The sequence below is a fragment of the Herpailurus yagouaroundi genome, unplaced genomic scaffold, assembly GCF_014898765.1.
Source record: "Herpailurus yagouaroundi ecotype Mexico unplaced genomic scaffold, PumYag 166, whole genome shotgun sequence".
NCBI classification, from domain to species: Eukaryota; Metazoa; Chordata; class Mammalia; order Carnivora; family Felidae; genus Herpailurus; species Herpailurus yagouaroundi.
The window spans coordinates 19175580-19197047 of NW_024412407.1; the positions used below are offsets into that span (position 1 = coordinate 19175580).

At 40.4% G+C, this 21468-nt stretch overlaps 1 protein-coding gene across 3 annotated transcripts in view; it reads left to right on the forward strand.

The window, feature by feature from the left end:
* Positions 1-21468, forward strand: part of TMTC1 (transmembrane O-mannosyltransferase targeting cadherins 1) — a 286995-nt gene that overhangs the window by 129752 nt on the left and 135775 nt on the right. For all 3 annotated transcript variants that reach the window (XM_040488521.1, XM_040488523.1, XM_040488522.1), the window contains one exon: positions 1702-1805. In XM_040488521.1, coding sequence (XP_040344455.1) covers positions 1702-1805 — 104 coding nt within the window. The remainder of the gene's footprint in view (positions 1-1701; positions 1806-21468) is intronic.

The following is a 21468-nucleotide window of genomic DNA, read 5'->3' on the forward strand; positions in this document are numbered from 1 at the left end:
TTTTGATAGGAAACTTACAAAAAAGTCTTTGAATTGTAATGTCACCAATTAATGTGATTTTCTTCTTGATGCTAAAGCGTGTTTATGGAAGAAGAGTATGGAAAATTTCTCTGAGGTGGAGAGCCTTGACTGGACAGTCTCAACAAAAGGGACAAAACGTTTCTCTAAAGTGTTCCCTAGTATCTTTGCACAGAGCTAGGATGATTCATCACTGGTTTCAGAAGTGATTTATTTTCTTAGAATTGTATGGGAATGCAAGTAATCTGACATCATTGGAGTGATGAAAGTTGTAAATTATTAATCCCTTTGTTCTTTTAAAAATTTATTATCAAAGCCCTTTCTACTATTTATCTTCCTACTCTTCTTGTTTAATTATCATGGCTTTTTTCCTCTTCATAGTATTTTAGGGAATTTATATTCTTTCAGGATACTTGTGCTGTTACATTTGTAGTTGGTATTTTCCATTATAAAGCCTGTAAGAATTTAACTTCAGTTTGAGCAGGACATTGCGAGTGTGAAGACGATTTTTAATTGGCTGCCTAGGCATTGTTTACTGTTGATATGCTTTTGGCTGACACCATACTTTTAGGATTTTAGATTTGAGGTTATTTATATAAAAGATATTTATTTTTTATTAAATTTTTTTTTCAATGTTTATTTATTTTTGGGACAGAGAGAGACAGAGCATGAACGGGGGAGGGGCAGAGAGAGAGGGAGACACAGAATCGGAAACAGGCTCCGGGCTCTGAGCCATCAGCCCAGAGCCTGACGCGGGGTTCGAACTCCCGGACCGCGAGATCGTGACCTGGCTGAAGTCGGACGCTTAACCGACTGCGCCACCCAGGCGCCCCTATAAAAGATATTTATTAAGGAAGTCAGTGATATTCATGGGGAAAAAAATCCAGCCTTAACTACCTCCAAAATTAATCCTTTAGCTTTCTTATTCAAGCAAAGGTTTTCCTCTGACTTTAATAAAAACAATGTAATTGGTCCTGGTGAAATGAGAAGCATCTGGAAGGCCTGTTTGGGCGAACTCTCCTCCCCACAGAAATGTCTCTCCTTCTGGCTTTCTTATTCACCTTGGCAACAGGATAGCACCATTTAGTGATAGAATTCCAGCGGGTGACACAAAAGCTGTGCCCCAGAATTTGTTGAAATAACCCTTCATGAATGTTCTCCTTCAGGGCATTGGAGGGTTGGAACACTTCAAATGTGTTTATCCAAAACCCAGCAGTATTGCTTATTGTATTTTAAATTAACTTTCATGGGGCTGTTTAAATGGAATGGTTAAGAAAGCGGTTGGACAAGACATAGATTCAACTCCTGGATCTTGCAGTTTATTAACTGTGGGATTCTAGGTAAACTACCTGCAAGCCTCAGCTTTCTCATCTACCTCTAGGTTCTGTGAGGCCGCAGGGAAGATGGAAAGTCTTTAGCTCAGTGGATAACAGCTGATAAATGCTTGATACTGACAGCTGTAATTAAGAATTTGCTTGCCTCTCCCTCAACACCTTCATTGTTTATACTCTTCTCCTTACCCAGCTGTTCTCATCTTGCGTACTCATCTTGAGTGTTAGGATTTTATAGAAGTGCTCATTATGAAACAAAATATTTGTAAGGCATCTGGAAGTGTCCTCCAGAAAGGTGGGGCTTACGCCCAACGAGCAATGACTTTCTTACCAAATCTCCTTTTCTTTGAAGGTGATTGTCCTTTTGTACTTCCGTCTGTGGATAATGGGAGGATCTATGCCCCTCTTTTCAGAGCAGGATAATCCAGCTTCATTTTCGCCTTACATTCTTACAAGGTCAGTAAACATATTTTTTTTTTAACTTAACGTGGTACTCATTCAATTGTTTTAAATAATCTTAAATGAGAGTTTGCCTTTGCCTTTTGAGGAAAGAAGGGTTGTATTCCATCCTGGGGGTAGGGGGGAAACTACTATTCAAACATTTGGAATTCGTTTCAGCGGGTGGTGCTGTGTTGCCAGGCTTATTGCTACTGTTCCCATATTGGTATGTATTTGGCTATTCAGCAAGTATTTTGTTGAGCACTTATGATCAATGGTAAATGTCTACTGAGTGGCCCATATGGCAAATGTTACAGAACAGTGCACCGCCAAGCCTATAGAGGTTGACTGAGTATTAAAACTATTTGTAGAATCAGTGGAGAGGTTGAAAGTGGAAAACAGAAATGAACGATTTTTGCTAAGATACAGCAATTCTATCACACTATTTGTCTTTAAGAGATTTAGAGATATTGGATTAAGAAGTGATGTTGATCATGGGATCTGATTTATTGAAAAGGTTTTTAATTCCTTACCTGTTCAGTCAGCTGTGGTGTCCTGCTAAGGCTTTCAGATATAATTATATTTGGCAATTTTCATGACTTTTCTTCAGGATATATTGCTGCTATTACGTTAAAACATTAAGATGCACCGTTATTAAATTTTTATAGTTTTATATATACCTTTTCACATATAATATTTTCATAATAGTAACCTTCACTCTTTTTGTGTTTGCAAAGACACAATAAAACTTAAATTAAACCTTGACCTATTGCCCATTTGGCTTACTTGTATCTTAGGGACAGCACATTGTTGGATTCTGTTTCTCTGCCAGGAGGTGATCTTTGCTTTATTTGACTCATTTATCTAATTTGTTTTAATTGATACATTTCTACTTGCTTTGCCTTTTATGTTTTTCTTTACTTTCTTCTTTTTTTTTTATTTTTTTTCAACGTTTATTTATTTTTGGGACAGAGAGAGACAGAGCATGAACGGGGGAGGGGCAGAGAGAGAGGGAGACACAGAATCGGAAACAGGCTCCAGGCTCTGAGCCATCAGCCCAGAGCCCGACGCGGGGCTCGAACTCATGGACCGCGAGATCGTGACCTGGCTGAAGTCGGATGCTTAACCGACTGCGCCACCCAGGCGCCCCTACTTTCTTCTTTTTTAAAGACAGTTTCCCTTTCAAAAAAGATAACTTCCAATTTGATTAATCCGTTTTTACAAAAACATTATGTCACAATTGTTTCTATTTACTTCTGTCATGTATTTATATTAAAGAATCTTGACTCTGCCTTCAGAAATCATATGATATCCAGCCTCTAGTGTTGGCTTATCTCTTCGAGGTAGTCTGGAGCCTTATACATTATTGTTCATACCTTATCTTTTTTTTTTTTTTTCCCAGCGTTTATTTATTTTTGGGACAGAGAGAGACAGAGCATGAACGGGGGAGGGGCAGAGAGAGAGGGAGACACAGAATCGAAAACAGGCTCCGGGCTCTGAGCCATCAGCCCAGAGCCGGACGCGGGGCTCGAACTCCCGGACCGCGAGATCGTGACCTGTCTGAAGTCGGACGCTTAACCGACTGCGCCACCCAGGCGCCCCCATACCTTATCTTTTTAAAAACGTTGTTTGATTAATCATGACATCTTTAACCCACTTTTTATTAATGTTGCAATCTACTTGTCCTTTTTAGTTCTCCCTGGCTTTCAAAATTTCTGGGATCCATTTGTGGATATTTTTAGCTCATTGATAAATTGTTTCAGTTTCTGTACCTCCTTAAATAGCTACATTGACCTCCAGAACAGAAGGTTCTGAACTCACCAACCAATTATTTCATTCCTATCTCTGTCATCAGTAAACAAGTGCCTGCCCCACGGTCCTTAGTGTCAGGACAAGGTGCCTTTGGTCTCTGACTCACTGCCTTCCTACCTGTACTGCTTAGCTGCCGGTTGCATTTTTTATCTCTTCTGGTGGCAGAAAAAAATTCTTTGGTGGAACCTCTGGCAAAATTAGTACCTTGGGCCAGTCACTTGCCAGCTTCTTTCAGTTTCAAGGCATATGTATCCTTTTTCAGAGGAATCTGATACATATTTCATTTAGGACTTTATATGACTCCATCTAAGTGACTGTTCTCAGGTGATTCAATCAATATGTGACAGAACACAATATCCTCTTTTTTTTTTTCTTTTAAAAAACATATCTTTCTGTTTTTGTGTTTCATGCTTAAAATGCATAGAAACCCAGGGACATTTCAATGACAGTTCCTCTAAATGGCTTTTCACATTCCTCTAAGATAGCTGCATTATAATTGTCTCTTTTGAGCATCCAGAAAATTGTCTTTAATTCCTTTCTCAAGTAAGGTTTCTATTCTGCTTGAATAATTGTTTGACCTCTGGTAGGCTGATGATTCTTAAATTGGATTACGTTGGTCTGTTTCCTAGTCCTGTTGATTTTTCTTTTCTTCTCATTAGCTGTGCAATTTAGCTATGATTTGGCTGGCTCTGTGAGCCCGTCATTACTAATCACAGGTTTGTCACTCAGCTTTGTCAATCTGTCTCATTAATGCCTCACCTCTTTCACTGGGTTTATAAACTCCAAACAACTTTTATAGCATCTTTGCTTCCATCTTGCAAGTACTTTATCTTTTAAAGTTTATATAATAACTTATTCTATTATCAGGTGAGAGTTTTGAGACTTTTTCTTTAATAATTGCTATAGTTACTAATTCCATGTAGTTTTAAAAAAATCCTAATAGTTTTAAGAGTTGCTTGGTCAAGTTTTCCTTTGTTTCAAATGATTTCCTGTGACTTTATAGTTCTGAGATTCCTTCACTTTGCTTGTTTGTTTATTTCTTTATTTTGAGAGAAAGAGAGAGCACAAGGGAGGGGCAGAGAGAGGGAGAGAGAATTTTGGGCAAGCTCAATCCCAGGAACTGTGAGATCATCACCTAAGCCTAAGTGTCAGGCGCTTAACCAACTGAGCCACCCAGGCACCCCCCCTTCACATTTACATAATCTATTTCCATGTAATTATCCAGGAGGAAATACCCTGTCATTTTCTATTTACCAACACTGGGATGCAAAATCATTGTGGTTTGCTCTTGAGAATAGTTTGTTAAAAATTATCAAAGGTGAGGGAATAAGACAACAGATGACTGTGTGACATTTACTGTAATGTAAGACATTGTCTAACAAACCTAGAGGAATACAACTTTGATTGACTTATTTATATCTATACTACTATATTTTACTCTGTCAACTTAGAACTTAACATACAGAAATATGATCGCAGTGATTATTTCTTTTCTCTCTAGTAGGAAATAAGGCTTCAAATGTTACAGTTTTATTGCCTTGCAGGACATTGGACAAACTTGTATCTAATTTACCAATCTCATTCCTTTTTGTTTTTCATGAACATTGTAACACTAGTTTTTCAAATTTAATTTGTATATATTGATATAAGTATACATATATATGCATAATAACAGCTTTGCACTGTTATGCCCAGAATTCGTGATCCCCAAAGACCACTAGGGAGCCGAGTCCGATGCAAAAGCAAAAGAGCCTTTATTCGAGCTAGCTCGAGCTCAATCCCCTACCTGCACCGTCGCAGCGGTGAGATACCAGGGAAAGAAAGAGAGCGAGTTTCAAAAGGACAAAGGTTTTATTGGGGCCTAGGGGCAGTTGGTGAGGTAATGGCTGTGGCCTCAGCCGATTGGCTGGGGAATGGTCGGAGTCCTGTTAGGCAGGTGAGCGGGACGTTACTCAAGGGGAGGAGGCGTGGTCAAGGTGAAGGACACAGAACAAGATGGAGTTGGCCAGTGTAGGCCCGTCCTTTCAGCAGAGGTACAATTTTCATGCCATACAATTCACCTATTTAAAGTATACAATTCAGTGATTTTCGTTATGCTCACAGAATTGTGCAACCATCATCAAAATCAATTTTAGAACATTTTCATCTCCCCAGAAAGAAACCTTATATCCTTTAGCTGTCCCCCACTCCTAGACAACTTTTTGTCTCTGTTGAGTTACCGGTTCTGGATGTGTCATATCAATGGAATCAAATAATCATGGATCTTTTGTGACTGACTGCTTTCACTTAGCATAGTGTGTTCAAGATTCATCCATATTGTAGCTTGTATTCATACTTGATTCTTTTTTAATTCCCCAGTAATATGTCATTATATGGGTATGCCACTTTAAATTTTTCCTTTCATCTGTTGATGGGCATTTGGGTTGTATGTACTTTTTGACCCCTATGAATAATGCTGCTGTGAACATTCATGTATGAGTTTTTGTTTGAATGTATGTTTTCATTTCTCTTACACATGTACCTAGGAGTGGGATTGCTAGGTCATATGTTTTAACTTTGCATTTAACTTTTTGAGGAGCTGCCAGACTATTTACCAAAGCAGCTGCACTATTTTACACGCCTGCAGGGCTTATGTGAGGGTCTAGTTTCTCCATATCCTCACCAACACTTGTCTTTTTGATTGTCTTTCTGTTGTTTTAATTACAGCCATACAAGCAGGTATGAAATGGTATCTCATTATGGTTTTGGTTTGCATTTTCCTAATGGCTAATGATGTTGAGCATCTTTTCATATGCTTGTTGGCCATTTCTGTATCTTCTTTGAAGATGTGTCTATTCAGATTCTTTGACCAGTTTTTAATTATTTTTATTATCGAGGCATTTTATTATTTTATTACTGAGTCTTTTTATTACTGAGCTGTATTAGTTTTCTATATATTCTAGATATAGATTGCTTATCAGATATATGATTTATAAACATTTCCTACCTTTCTGTGGGTTGTTGTTTCACTTTCTTGATGGTGTCCTTTTGAGCACAAATGTTTTTAAATTTGATGAAATTCAGTCTATTTTGTTTTTGTTGCTCATGCTTCTATCTAAGAAGGCTTTGCCTAACTCAAATTTTCTTTTAAATTTTTTTTTAACGTTTATTGATTTTTGAGACAGAGAGAGACAGAGCATGAACGGGGGAGGGTCAGAGAGAGGGAGACACAGAATCCGAAACAGGCTCCAGGCTCTGAGCTGTCAGCACAGAGCCCGACACGGGGCTCGAACTCACGGACCGAGAGATCATGACCTGAGCCGAAGTCGGCCGCTTAACTGACTGAGCCACCCAGGCGCCCTCAAATTTTCTTTTAAACTGACTTTATCAAGTTTCTGGTTCCCTTATTAAAAAGTTATACACACCTTTGTTTTCACTGTGTATTTGTATGAGGATTAAGGTTTTTAAAAATATTTTGAAAACCGTACATTGATACAGTTTATGTTAACAGTAGTTTGGAAGCCATTTAGAATTTGACTTCTTACACTTGATCATTGGGCATGTCAGAGCACAAGGTAAATTGATAAAGAATTGGAGGACCATCATTATCACGATACACTGGCAATGAGGTTCTTAATTTTTCATATTTCCATTTTAACCCAAACATTCAGATTGTATTAGCTGTCAAGAATTTTGTGTGACTGATCAATAACTTTTTCAACTCGTAGTTAATTGAGATTGTGTGGATCAGTTGAATGGCATGAGATTGAATTAAATGTTTCTACCTTAGGCCTGAGAAGAAAAGTGTAAGAATTTAAAGAATGGAGGAGATACTGTAGTTTGATTGCACAGCTTTCTCTGGACAAGCAGATTCCCCCAGGCACAATTGTCCATGCCAAATAACCTAGTAATCATGACTGACTACGACCTTCCTATTATTCCTCACCTCTAAGCCATCACACAGTCCTGTCCCTTCAATCTTAATGTTGCTAGAATTTCTTTACTTACATCCACACCTGCTGCTGCCATTTTCATTAATGTCCTCATGGACTCTCTCCTGTATTACTGAAATCCTCGTAACTTGTCTCTCTTCCTACAGTTTGCTCTCCTTGGATCCATCTTCCACACTATTTCCAGATGGTATTTCTCACTGGCTTGCTATTTTAAAGGTCAGTGGTTTCCTGTACCTCTAGAATAAGCAGAATAAGCAGTAGGAATTTGGCCATAGCTATTCTCTTCAGGCTTATCTCTTGGTACCCCACCACCTTCCTCCTTAACCTTAGCCGTTAACTATCCTAATCTGCTTCAGTTCCTTAAATGCAGCCCTGCCTTTTACCTCAGAGTCTTTTTACATGGTGCTTTTCCAGTCCTATAATGCCCTTTCCTTCATTCTTTAGCCATTGTTGATTCTAGATCTTGCCAGAACCTTCTTACCTTCAAATCTTGGGCACATATTTTTTTGTGTCTTATTACACTTTACTTTATGGGCTATTTACTAATTTTTATTTCCCACTTAAATATATGTTTCTCAAGGGCGGAGATCATATCATATTCCTTTGGGTCTCCAGCATATTAGCCAGTGCTAAGCCCAGGGCAGAGCCACAATAACTGTTTATTGTATAATAGATGAAGACATGATTAAATCTATTCTCATACGTCTGTTGCATCTATAAACATGATACCTACATTTACCTTTCTGCCTCTAATGGCCACTTCAAGCCACCACCTCTGGATTTATCCTTGCCTTGCTTTTTGGCATTAAGACATTTTCAGCTGGATATGCCTTTGTACACTCCGATATGGAAAACGTAGTCTTACTCATTTTATCATAAGGCATCGTAGAATAACTCTGCTCCATCATGAGAATGACCCATACAATGTAATGACATATTTAAAAATGCATGTGATTATGGAACCCCAATATCATGTTGACTTTTCTTTGAGATTTAAAGAAAATTGGCTCAAGTCTTTTCCCACCTGCTGGGTGTCCATTATTACCCTCTCCTGATTTTTAATGCTTCCCAAGAACCTTATCTTTTCATGGGCATTTCCCATTTCCTTTTCCTTTTCCTGCTAAACTTCCCACCTCACCCATGTTTTACTGCCTGTAGCCATTCTCATTTCCTTTTCTTGTGCCAACCAAGATAGAGATCATAGACCTTTCACCTTAATACCCCCTGAAGTATCAGTTATGTAAGGCATTTGCATATAAGAGATTTCACTGAAATGTGGGGACAAGTGAGCAGAACTATACTGTAAAGCCATACACAAATAATTTAGAGTAGACATCATTGTATGACAGAATCCTTCAGCTACTCCTCCCCTGGGGAGTTCTCATTGACTTTTTTCATCAGGTCTCTGGTCTCAGTTATATATTATTTATTATTAGTCCTACCTCTTGCCTACTATTCCCTATTCTTTTCTTCCTCCCTGCAAATTTCTAATAATTTCTTATACAGCCCTAGACTGCATAGGCCATCTCAGGCTAAATCATCTCTGAAACCATATATACTGATGTAATAGTAAGCTCCAAAATGGAAATGGCTTGACGTTGAGAAGGTTTAGTTTTTGATCATAGGGAGATGGCTGTGGATTCTGCCACTCCCTAGGGAAGCTCTCTTCCTAGTGCAGCCCCTGGGTTTTACGCTGCTTGCATTTTAGAGTCCCACCATCTGGAATGACTATGGCAGTGTAGGCAGAAGAAGAGAAAGTCGGAGGGTCCCATACATCTTATGTTGAAACTTTCAAATACATAACAGTAGAGACTGTTGTAACAAACTCCCATGTTTGTTCCCATCACCCAGTTTCAGTCTTTATCAACTGTGTTCAGCCTTGTTTCATCAAACCCCCCACGCTTACAACCCCTCTCCATTTTCCCCAACCATCACCAAACAGTTCTGAGACCAGTCCCATTTCAGTGTGTAGTGCCTCTAAAACATAAATATTTTAGTCCATTCAGGCTGCTCTAACAAAATCCCATAGACTGGGTGGCTTTTAAACAACAGAAACATATTTCTCTTAGTCCCAGAGGCTGGAAGTCCAAGATCAGGGCACTAGCATGATCATATTCTGGTGAGAGCCTTCTTCCTGGTTCCTAGTCCCCTCCTGCTCACTGTGTTTGCTCATGGTGGAAGAGGTGAAGGAGCTCTGTGGCATGTCTTTTATGAGAGCACTAATCTTAGCTCTTTTTTTTTAATGGTTATTTATTTATTTTGAGAGAGAGTGCACACAAGCAGGGGTGGGGGGGGGCAGAGAGGGAGAGAGAGAGAGAGAGAGAGAGAGAGAGAGAGAGAGAGAGAATCCCAAGCAGGCTCTTCCCCGTCAGTGTAGAGCCTGACATGCGGCTCTGTCTCACAAACCGTGAGATCATGACCTGAGCCACAATCAAGAGTCAGACACTTAATTGAGCCACCCAAGCACCCCAGGGCACTAATTTTATTTCTAGGGACTCTACCCTTTTGATCTAATCAGCTCCCAAAGGCCCCACATCCTAATACCATGACATTAGGGATTAGGTTTCAACATATTACTTTGGGACGGGGGTGGGGGTTCACCCAAACATTCATACCCTAGCAATAGAATGTCTTTTTAAAAATATAGCCACCAGGGGCACTTGGGTGGCTCAGTCGGTTAAGTGCCCGACTTCAGCTCTGGTCATGATCTCACACTCCATGAGTTCAAGCCCCGTGTCAAGCTCTGTGCTGACAGCTCAGAGCCTGGAGCCTGCTTTGGAATCTGTGTCTCCCTCTCTCTCTCTGCCCCTCTCCTACTCATGCTCTGTCTCTCTCTGTCTCTCAAAAATGAATAACTGTTAAAAAAAATTTTTTTAAATATAACTACCATATCTTAATGATATCCTAAAAATATTGTCATTAATTCCTTAGTATCATCAGGCATTCATTTAGTCGCACACCTTGTCAATATCATTTAAGCTTCAAGAGATTCATGGCACCTGTGCCCCAGGTACTGGGAAATAGAGTCTCCTCAGTACTCAGGGGAAGGAGAATTAAACAGACTTAATGAGTACATAGCTTTGTGTCTGATATAACCTATGATGGCATTTTCTTAAAAAAAAGAAAAAAATCAAAAACATGTTAATAACATGTTCTTTACCCACCCCCCCCCACTATAATCATGCATCCATAACGATTCTCAAGCATGTTTCCTGAACCACTACAACAGAACATCTCAGAGTCTTGGGGCCCTCACAGCCCCCCATCCATTTCCTGTTTGCCTGTGACATCTGTTTCCCAGTCTAAGCCCAACCCATTCATGAAGGCTCAGGTAAGTGCTAGCTCTTGCAGGAAGGTTTCCCTGATAGAAAACTCATAGTGACTGCCCACCTCCCGCAGCCTGTACACTTAGTTATTTCTACCAGAGTGTGAACTGCTTCAGTAAGATTGCTCCTTTCTTGACATTTAGGACCTGGTGTGTTGACTTAGAAGGGAGAGGGAGCCTGGAGCCTGGCAGCTTTGCAGTGGGAGCATTGTCAGAGGAATAGGTCTAGGGTAGGTGGCTGGGGTGACCTCGGGGCTGGTGTCTTCAAGAAGAGAGGTGACCACTTCACAGAAGTAGGTATCAGGAAGTTGGATAGGAGAGTGTTCTAAAAGCAGACTTGGGGTACGGAATAGTTTTGCTCATAGCTCTGTGAGCAACGGCTGCCTTGGTGACTCTTAACACTATTTCATTATCTTACTAGGCTTCAGCTCGGAGCCTGGCACAAAATCAATCTTGAGTGTATTGTTGAGTGGATGAATGGTGGTCCTGGTTATAGCACCCAGTGAAAGGAGTGAGCCTCGTTGAGGTGCCTTCTGAGGAAATTGTTGCACACCTGGTAGTTCCCTTTAGGAACACGAGAAGTGTGGTTGTAATTATCAGTTGCAGCCTCCCCCCAACTCAATGCCTTGTTCAATTTTCTGTTTTCAAAAATATCTGTAAGGGTTTGTTTACTTGTAACTTCGTAAAAGCAACAAAACGTTTCCTTGAGAATGATGGGATTTATGCTGTGGGATATCTGGTCAATTTGCGTGATTACACATAACACAACAATACAAATACAGCGTGGTGGCTCTGGCATTAATTTTCATCTCCTTCACTGTGAGGTGGTGAAGCCCTTAGCAAGGAGTGTCTAAGGGAACTCGCTCTGTGGGACCCTTTGTCCCCCTCCTGTTTGTCAGCTTGGCTCTCCTACTTAACCAACTGTGCTTTCACAGTTCTCGCACTTTGAACATCTAGAAAGCTTGGCTATAGCTGTGACTTTTTAAACCACTTTATAGTTTAGGAAATTTTGCCTTCTTATGTCCAAATCCCTCCATCCCTCCCATCCCACGTGGAATTTCAGTGGGAACAAGGGCCAGAAGGTGAAAGAGAGGGAGTAGAAACAAAAACATGTTCTAAAACAGAGGGACAAGAAATAAAAATAAAAATAAAAATAAATATCAGGTTAGTGATTTGGGAAATTTGAGGTTGGAAAATTTTGTGATTGGATTTGAGAGTGGAAAGTGGCTAGAGCCAAGGATTGAGTTATGGGTTTGTAGCAAGAATCCTGAAAGAAAAGTTGAGTATGGGAGAGGTGAAGGATGGGGCTGAGGGCCAGTGTGATGTCTAGATCGCACTGGCCACTACAGGAGCCACGAGTCACATGAGGGTACTGAGCACTTCACATGTGGCTAATCTGAATTGAAATGTGCTGTGATTAAATAAAAGTCTATGTAGGATTTTGGAGATGAAATCCTGTAAGAAAAAAAGAAAGTACAATATAATTTTTATATTGATTATATGTTGAAATGATACTTTGAGTATATTCATTGAACAAAATATATTACTAAAATTAATCATGCTTGATTTTACTCTGTGTAAATTTTACTCTCATAGAAAATTCGAAATGATGCATGCTGCTTTGTATTTCCGTTGGGCAGCCCTGGCCTAGAACCAGCACTGGGTCTCTTCCGGAGGTCTCTTCCTCACAGGAGGACAAAGGATGGGCGGGGTGGCGAGGAGTAAACAGCGTGTGGAGCCCACACCACACACTCCACAGCCTTCCTCTGCCTCTGGTTTGGGTGGTTTCTTTCAATCTGCCAGCTCAGCTGATTCTGAATGGTGGGAGGATTTGTACTGTACTCCACCTTTGAGTGTGAAGGTTCACTTAGAATTTGAGTCCCATCTGAACAAAATGTCCTTTAGAACCCAAGACCGTGGACACTTATGATGCTTCTTGTAAATTACCACCGAAAATTGTGCCCTGACTGCAGCCATCCAGGGCCTTTATGATTGTACTCCAGCTGGATTGCCAAACCTGCATGTGTCTCCAAAGCACCTGAGAATCACACTGAAGTATCAAGTCTGGGGTTGATTCTGCTTCAAATGCCCAAAGATTCTGCTTCAGTGGTTTCAGTGCACTTGCATTTGAGAAACGATGGACGAGGTTTTCGTGCAGTTTGTTCCAGCACAGAATTGTCTTTTGGCCCAGGATTTACTCATCTGTTTACGGAAGTCTCTTTAGAAATGTGATACTTCGACATTCAATCTTGTAAATCTTGGATTAAAAATAAGAACAAAAGCCTGAGATTAGTATGGCTTCTGCATAGGGCTGGAGCCTGCGGAAGAAATAATGTAATGATCTGCTATTAAGGCCCCTCTTGGTGGCTCCTGCCTAGTAATTGGTTTTCCATCCACAGACTGGAAGGGGACAGGAGGTAAAGCCATGTAGACTTGATGGAGGAAGTATTGCCTTTATAATATTGTAAATGGTTGCCTTTCAAATCCAGGAAATAGATAAAATGGGATTTTCAGTGAAAGAATATAAAGGCCCCCTATCAGCATCATGTATTTTCATGAGGTGTGGTCCTGGATAAGCAAATAGAATGTATCTACTTAAGTGGGTAGATCTGTTTCTGCTGTTCAGAAACATAGACAAAGGCTTGTATTACTTTGTAGGAAAACATCAAGATACAAAATAATAAGATGAAGGTAGAACTCAGCATCTTCTTTCTAAAGAAGCTTCTTTTTTTCTCTTTCCATTTTATCAGTTGGTAGTTTTAAATAGGCACAAACAAAACCTTAGGTTTTGATTGTTACAGTCTTAGGGCACTATGCTGTCCTAATCTCTATAGCTCTCTCTAATGTAAGGGCTATTTCATAATAAACTCTGAACAAATTGAATTAAAATTTAAATTATCATTTTAAAATGCATTGTGTGTTCCAGGTGAGCTATGCAAAATGAGATGCTCTGTTCTTGCTTTAGCAATTAGCAGGGCCTTGTTTTTAGAAGGTCTTTTTTAAATGAAACTCTGTGTGTGTGTGTGTGTGTGTGTGTGTGTGTGTGTGTGTGTGTGTGTTTTAAAATGAAACTGAAGTTATTCTGATATTTAAATCAGTGATTACCAAACTAGGGTGAATATCAGAATTACCCGGAGAAGTATTTACAAGCAAAGACTTCTAATTCATGTCACAGAAATTCTGAAAGAATTAAGTGGGTAAGAGAGTCTTGATCTGACCAGCAGCCTAAGTGGCTCTGGAGGCAGGTGTGTGGCGCCCTCTTTGAAACCCTCAGGTGTAAACTGTGTCCTCTGTGGTTGAAGATCTCTCTGCAAGGAGACTCTTGTCTCCATTATGGATTTTGTATTACGTTCATAGAAAGTAGCTTGTAGGAGGTTGCCTGGGGGGCTCAGTCAGTTGAGCCTCTGACTTCAGCTCAGGTCACGATCTCGCGATCTGTGGGTTCAAGCCCGGATGGGGCTCTGTGCTGACAGCTCGGAGTCTGGAGCCTGCTTCGGATTCTGTATTTCCCTCTCTTTCTCTGTCCCTCCCCTGCTTGTGCTCTGTCTCTCTCTCGCGCGTGCTCTCTCTCTCTCTCTCAAAGATAAGTAAACATTAAAAAAAAGAAAGTAACTTTTTGGGATGAAAAAGGTTATCAAGGCTTTGAGAGTAGTTTTCCCAAGTGAAATGGCTCTATGTGATAGTAGTTGACCTAATTTATCTTGGACTCTGGAATGAAGGAGAGAAATACAAGGAAGAAGAAAGGGTGGCAGCCAGAAGGGGCAGCTTATGGAGGTAGCCCATGTTACCCCTAGGTTGTTGGAAATTGTTGGTCTGGATCACTTATTGATACTTCACTATAAGGGGCTCTTGGGTGGCTCAGTTGGTTAAGCTTCTGACTTCAGCTCAGGTCATGATTTCACGGCTCATGGGTTTGAGCCCCACATCAGGCCCTGTGCTGACAGCTTGGAGCCTGCTTCAGATTCTATGTCTCCTTCTGTTTCCCTCCCTCGCCGACTTGTGCTCTCTCTCTGTCTCTCCCTCATAAGTAAATAAATAAACATCTAGAGACACACCAAAAAACTATACAAGTCTTTGGGCATCTGACTCTTGATCTCATCTTGGGTCGTGAGCTCATGGTTCATGAGTTTGAGCCCTTTGTCAGAGCCTGCTTCGAATTCTTTCTCCTACCTTTGCCCCTACCCCACTCATGCTGTCTCTCTTTCAAAATAAATAAATAAACAGTAAAAAAAAAAAATAAATCTACATAGTGTTTCCATTATAATCTTAAATCCCTGAGAAGCTGATAAAAATTAAAGAAACAGTTCTCTTCTTTTTTCCTAACATTAGAACATAAAGACAAAAATTGCTTTTCATAATGAATAAAATGCCAAGCCTCAGCTTTTTATGTAAGGATTCTATTTCTTGCTGTGTGGTGCTCTGACAAACATTTATATCAGTGCAGTCATCTGTTTACTGTGCTGTAGCTGGGATCACACACTGGTTTTAAGGTTTTGTCAGCCCCACTTTAACCAAAAGTTAGAATTTTATTTGTTTGTTTGTTTGTGTTATATAAAAACTGAAGTTCCTTTGGGCTTCACTGTTCAAGAAATAAGTCAGGGTCTCAGGCAGGCTCTTCTCCATGAAACACCAATATTTGATCCATTATATCTCCTTTCTGTTCTCCCTGTTAATAAAGATGTGCTAACAGAAGACTGTATGATGCAGGGGGGTGGGGTGGGGGGTTCCATGTGAAGTCCCCAAACAGTGTCTTGTGTATAGGCTCTGCTGTGGGGTTGCTGCAGGACACTGAACAAGTCACAGCCTCCGTTAGGCTGTTTCCCAACTGCAAAAAACGAGGGTAATACCCACTTCATAGAGATTGTGTTGGGATCAGCTAATCCTTATATGCAAATACTTTGAGAAATAGAAAACGCTGTACATGTTTAAGGGAGTTTTAATGCTATTGGATGTGGTTCATTAGTATACCAACAGAATTCTTGTATGGAAATCTGGAAATCTACGCCTGCTGCATAGTAAGCAGTTAGTACATGTTTGCTCAGTGGAAGGCAAACCTGTGCTCGATGAGAGGAAGCATGTTGGTTTGAAATAAAGGTGTTTGTTAAATGCTTTGCAGAAAGAAACAGACCTTAGGTAAGAAATGAATCAAGTATTTATTTTGCAGAAGGTGTTACTTACTTCTTTTAAATGGGTGTACGGTTAGAAGTTGTTGCTGACAGTCTTACATGTTGAAATTCATTTTTTCTATCCTGATGAAGCTGTCTCTGCTAATAAGATAACTGTATTAATGGCACATTAAAAAGGTCAGAGAGACTTAATGACATTTTAGATTCACTTTATCGTTTATCCATGGTAACATGAGTTCTCACTTAAACTATATTTGTTGCAGTTGAATGTAAAATAAGAAAATGTAAGGCTGGCATCGCTTTTTAATGATGCTTCTGTGGCATAAGAGAGGAGGTGTGTTTAGTCATACATTCCTCACTATTTGATGGTATGCCATGAGCTATGCACTGAGGGGGTAGGGAGACACAAAAGCAGAATCTCCAGTTTGGACCCTTTAGCTACATACCTGGACAACTAGAAACCCAGCAGGTATCTTTGTAGGACCATAGAAAACTGTGTGGTTGCCTCAGGCCAAAACCAAAAGTATAAAACGGGAATATTTTCAGATTTTTAGGTATTATTTTAATATCAGGTTAATGTTTTAAAGCCCACAGAATCCATCCATTTGAAGAGCTAGGTGCAGGAGAAATAGCTACCCACAAGACACAGCCCGGTCCCCCAGGAGCTTCTGCTTTGCTGAGAAGACAGGCACGTGAACAGGCAGTTACCGGGCAGTATGGGGAGTATGTGGGATGGCAGTGTGAGCAGTATGTGGGAGCACAGAGAGGGACCCACCTGGCCTAGCAGTGGGCTGTGACAGGGCAGGTTTGTCAGAGGACGTGACATCCTCACTGGGACCGGAAGGGTCAGCGGGGGCTGGAGTTCAGCGACTTGTAAGAGTTGGTCCCAGAAGGTGAGGGGAGTTGACAGGCACTGCTCTCAGGACCTGGACACCAGAGAGAGTGAAGACTGTAGTGATAAGTGTGTGAGGACAGGAGAAAAGGAGAGGGGGCTGCCCTCTTGACCATACTCCAGCCTCAGTTCAAACGGGTGCAAGAAGCCCCCATGTGACAGAGGGAAGCAGGGCAGCCATGAGGAAGGCCTGTGGACCAAAGGGAGGGTAGGGTGCTGCCCTGCTTTCCCGTATGCACCTGGTTTGAGTTTGTGAGAAGCCTGGTTATACTCTTACTTTCCTGTCTTTAGATTCTTATGCGAATTTAAAAAATAACCCTACCGTAAATTGAGGTGCTTTGATTAGACCATTGGTTCTTTTAATACAGGAGAACTTTAAAAATAAAACACAAGAAGGTATGAGTCATTTGGACCTCTTTTCTGATTCACCATTCGGAAATAGGCTTGCTGTTTCTCTTCCCAGGTGCTGAAGCAACAAGTATTGAGTGGTACTGCTGCTGGGCCTTGGTCCCAGAATGCCTGGAAGGTCCTGGCACCTTCTACTCTGTTGTTACGGAGGAGCAAGGGGATGAGGGGACAAACCACCATCTACACAGTCCATGTAGCTGGGGTTGCCTTGTGGCTTTCTGCCCCAGCCCTGTGTCACAGGGGCCAGGTCCTGCTTCCAGTCACCCTGCCCTTGTCTGTAGATGATTTCCTTTTCTTCAGTGTCTTCTGTTTTTGTTCTGTATTTTGGTCTGTGTTATGGCCTTGATCCCTGTTGTTGCACTCATTCTTGTCACTGAATAGATTTCCTTTGAATGGATATACAACAGTGTATGTATATGTCCATTTTATTGTAGATGGTTTATCTGGTTATCTCTGGTTTGGGGCTATTAAGAAGAGTTGCGAGCAATGTAATAAATGTCTTTTGGTCATTTGGTCATTTGGTCACTGTCTGCAGTGCTATTGGGTATGAACTCTGGAGTAGACTTGGTTGATCATCCGTGCATTTATTATTAGGCTTTCATGAAACTCCCTGCAGTTCTCCAAAGTGGCTTCATCAATTTACAGTAGTTTTTCAAAGTTCCAGTTTCTGCACATCCTCCCCCCAACACTGATGTGATATTTTTCATTTTAGACATTTTAGCTGGAATCATTTTATAATTTTTTATATTATACATTTTTAATTCTACTTTAGTGTGACCCATATTCTTTAAAAAAAAGTTTTTTGTATGTCTGTTTATTTTGAGAGAGAGAGAGAGAGAGAGAGAGAGAGAGAGAGAGAGAGAGAGATCATGCACAAGTGAGGGAGGGGCAGAGAGAGAGGGAGACACAGAATCCGAAGCAGGCTCTAGGCTCTGAGTTGTCAGCACAGAGCCTGATGTGGGGCTTGAAGCCATGAACCATGAGATCATGATCTGAGCTGAAGTCTGACACTTACCTGACTGAGCCACCCAGGAGTCCCAATGTGATCCATATTCTTAACTCTCTGCAGAAAGTGTCATGTTCATTTACAACTTGAAGCCATTTGGTGGCCCTGCCTGGACTCTCTGTCTCCCATCTTTCCACTTCTTTAAATTCTCCATAGATCCTAGGATGTCATTTAAAAAAAAATTTAATGTTTATTTATTTTTGAGAGAGAGACAGAGACAGAGCATTAGTGGGTGAGGGGCAAAGAGCGAGGGAGACACAGAATCCAAAGCAGGTTCCAGGCTCTGAGCTGTCAGCACAGAGCCTGACGCAGGGCTCGAACCCATGAACTGCAAGATCATGACCTAAGTTGAAGTCAGATGCTTAACCTACTGAGCCACCCAGACCCCCTTAGGATGTCATTAATCCTTTGTTTTTCATTAATCTCTCATTTCTTTAGAACTCCATTGAAATTGTACCTTTATATTTCACAATTACTCAGCCATGTAACGCATGTTTGCATTCTTACTACCAATGCTGAATGTCCTCCTTTGGAGGGCAGGGGACTAGATCTTATTACCTTTTGGCACCTAGAAAAGTGCACAGAGTAATTAGTCAACATTTATTAAATTCCAGTGAGGATGTCCTGTCTATGGAGAAGGGTGGTACAGGAAGTGGCTTTCTTTGGCTAGTTCTGGAGAAGGTAATAGGTAGGAGAAGATCCTAATGATAATAATAAGCCGGTTATGCCTGAAAAAGGCCTGTTGTTACTGCTGGGGCACAGCAAGACTGTGGAGACCCTTTTGAAGCATCAGGGGTAATTCAAGAGTTGAAAATAGGGGACGGTGTAGGGACAGGTAAGACAGATCACCAAAACCTAGGGACTAGAGGCACAGTCTGGGCAATGAGGGGTATCACTGTGGTGGTAGAGGTGGTTTATACTGAGGCTGGTCTATGGACAGTGTTAGCCGGTGTCCTTCCCAGGAGGACTCTGTGTATACAGTAGACACAATGTCCTGTACTTATGAAACAATGGAAGGGCTTTTTTGGTGAATGAGAAAGGAAGATCCTTGGAGCAGTAACATTTTATATCAAACAAGCAAGGGCTGTATATTTGTGCTTGCGATGCATGATTTTTTCATCTGTACCTATCATAGACATCTTCCTAGGATAAGGAATTATGTTAGGCTCGTGTTATTTCTTAGCCAAAAAGGTTTTTTTCGAAGGCAAAGGACAGATTCCAGGTATGTTTTTGCCCTTACAACACTCTCATTTTTTTCTTGGTGAAAATGAAGATTTACATTTTCAGGGCCACCCAGTTTCCTTTGGTGCCATTTGATACATGCCAGCTCCCCCAAAGCCTTTTCTTCCCTTTCACATATGTTTCCTGGCTTGGCGATGCAACTACATGACTAAATTGTTCAAGCTGAATCCCTGTGTATTCCATCCATTTTGTTGGCAAGATATTCTAGCGGCTTTCCTCCTGTTAGCAGCATTCGTGGTAGAAAATTGGTGAATAATTCATTTTGGTTTTGCTCCTGCTTTAAAAAAAGAACCCAGCAGGGCAGAGATATTCAACAGATTATTTCATTTTTAAAATTTTAGCAGAAATAAACAAGATGATTAGTTTAAAATGTAATTCATAGTCAGTGAGTTAAAACACTTGAGTTGCTGATTACAGCCAGTTCAACTAGCCCCCTGAAATGTAATTAGCTTTTGGCATGATTCCAAATGGCTTCTTTACACTTAAATTTGCAAAAAATTTTCTGACGCTGTTTCAGTATTTCAAATAGTTTTCAAAGAGTTTACTAGCAACATTGATCTGAATTCATATGCACTAGGTGACGTCTCTTGAGTTTCTGGAGACAATACATATGTATTAAAAGGGGTAAGTTAACAGTGTTGACCTTCCTAGTGTTATAGGAGGGTAAGTTGCTTTTAGGTTTGTGGTTTACTTTACTTTTTAAACGTATTTGGGTTGTAGCCTGTGTAAAAATATTTTTTTTAAAAATCCAAGTTACAATACTGAGATTATAACTGAAAAAATATTATTTATTATTTATTATTTATTTTCTTTAATATGGCATTGCAAGTCTAGAAAATATAAGAAACTGAAGACAACTTGCAGGGTAAGGCCAAAATGTGAACTTCACAATTTAAATACAAATTTCCACATTAGCACTTACAGTTATTCCTTCAAGCTGCCGTTAGACATAAGAAAGTATTCTTGTTGCAGTTCTGTTGCCTTTTTCCATGAGTTAAAAAATAGTTGTTATTATGGATAATATCAAATATGTACAAAAGTAGAGCAGCGGGCATAAAGAACCTCTACACACCCATTAACCAGTTTCAACAATCATAACTCATGGCCAATCTTGCTTTATACCCCCACCCTCTTCTGTGCCCTTGCCCCCAGTCCTTCGTTTTGAAGCAAATCCCAGACATCATCTCATTTCCTATGGATATATTTTAGTATGGGTTTCTGAAAGGTAAGGATCCTTAAATTATATAACCACAATACCATTATCACACTTTAAAAATTAACAGTGATTCTCTAGTATCATATTTCCAATCAATGCTTCAAGTTTTCCTGCTCATAAGTGGGTATTTTTAGTAATGGTTCGTTTGAGATAGCATCTAAACATTTCCTGCACTTTGTTTGATACATCTCTTATATCTCGTTTAACTTTTTTTTTAAATGTTTATTTTTGAAAGAGAGACAAAACATGAGCAGAGGAGGGGCAGAGAGAGAGAGAGAGAGAGAGAGAGAGAGAGAGAGAGAGAGAGACATAGAATCCAAAGCAGGCTCCAGGCTCTGAACTGTCAGCACAGAGCCCAATGTGGGGCTCGAACTCATGAACCATGAGATGCATGAACTGAGCCGAAGTTAGATGCTTAACTGACTAAGCCACCCAGAATCCCTCTTATGTCTCATTTAACTTACAGATGCCCTCTTCTTTCTTCCCTCCTTCCCCCCACCCCTGCCCCTACTACAATATATTTGTTGAAGAACCTGACATCATTTGTTTTGTGGAATGCCAACTTTCTGGATTTGTCACATTGCATCCCTGTGGCATTACGTAACGTGTTCTGGTGTTCTTTGTATTTGATGTAAACTGGTAATAAAGGGCTTGCTCAAGTTTAATTTTCCTTCTTTTCTTTCTTTCTTTCTTTCTTTCTTTCTTTCTTTCTTTCTTTCTTT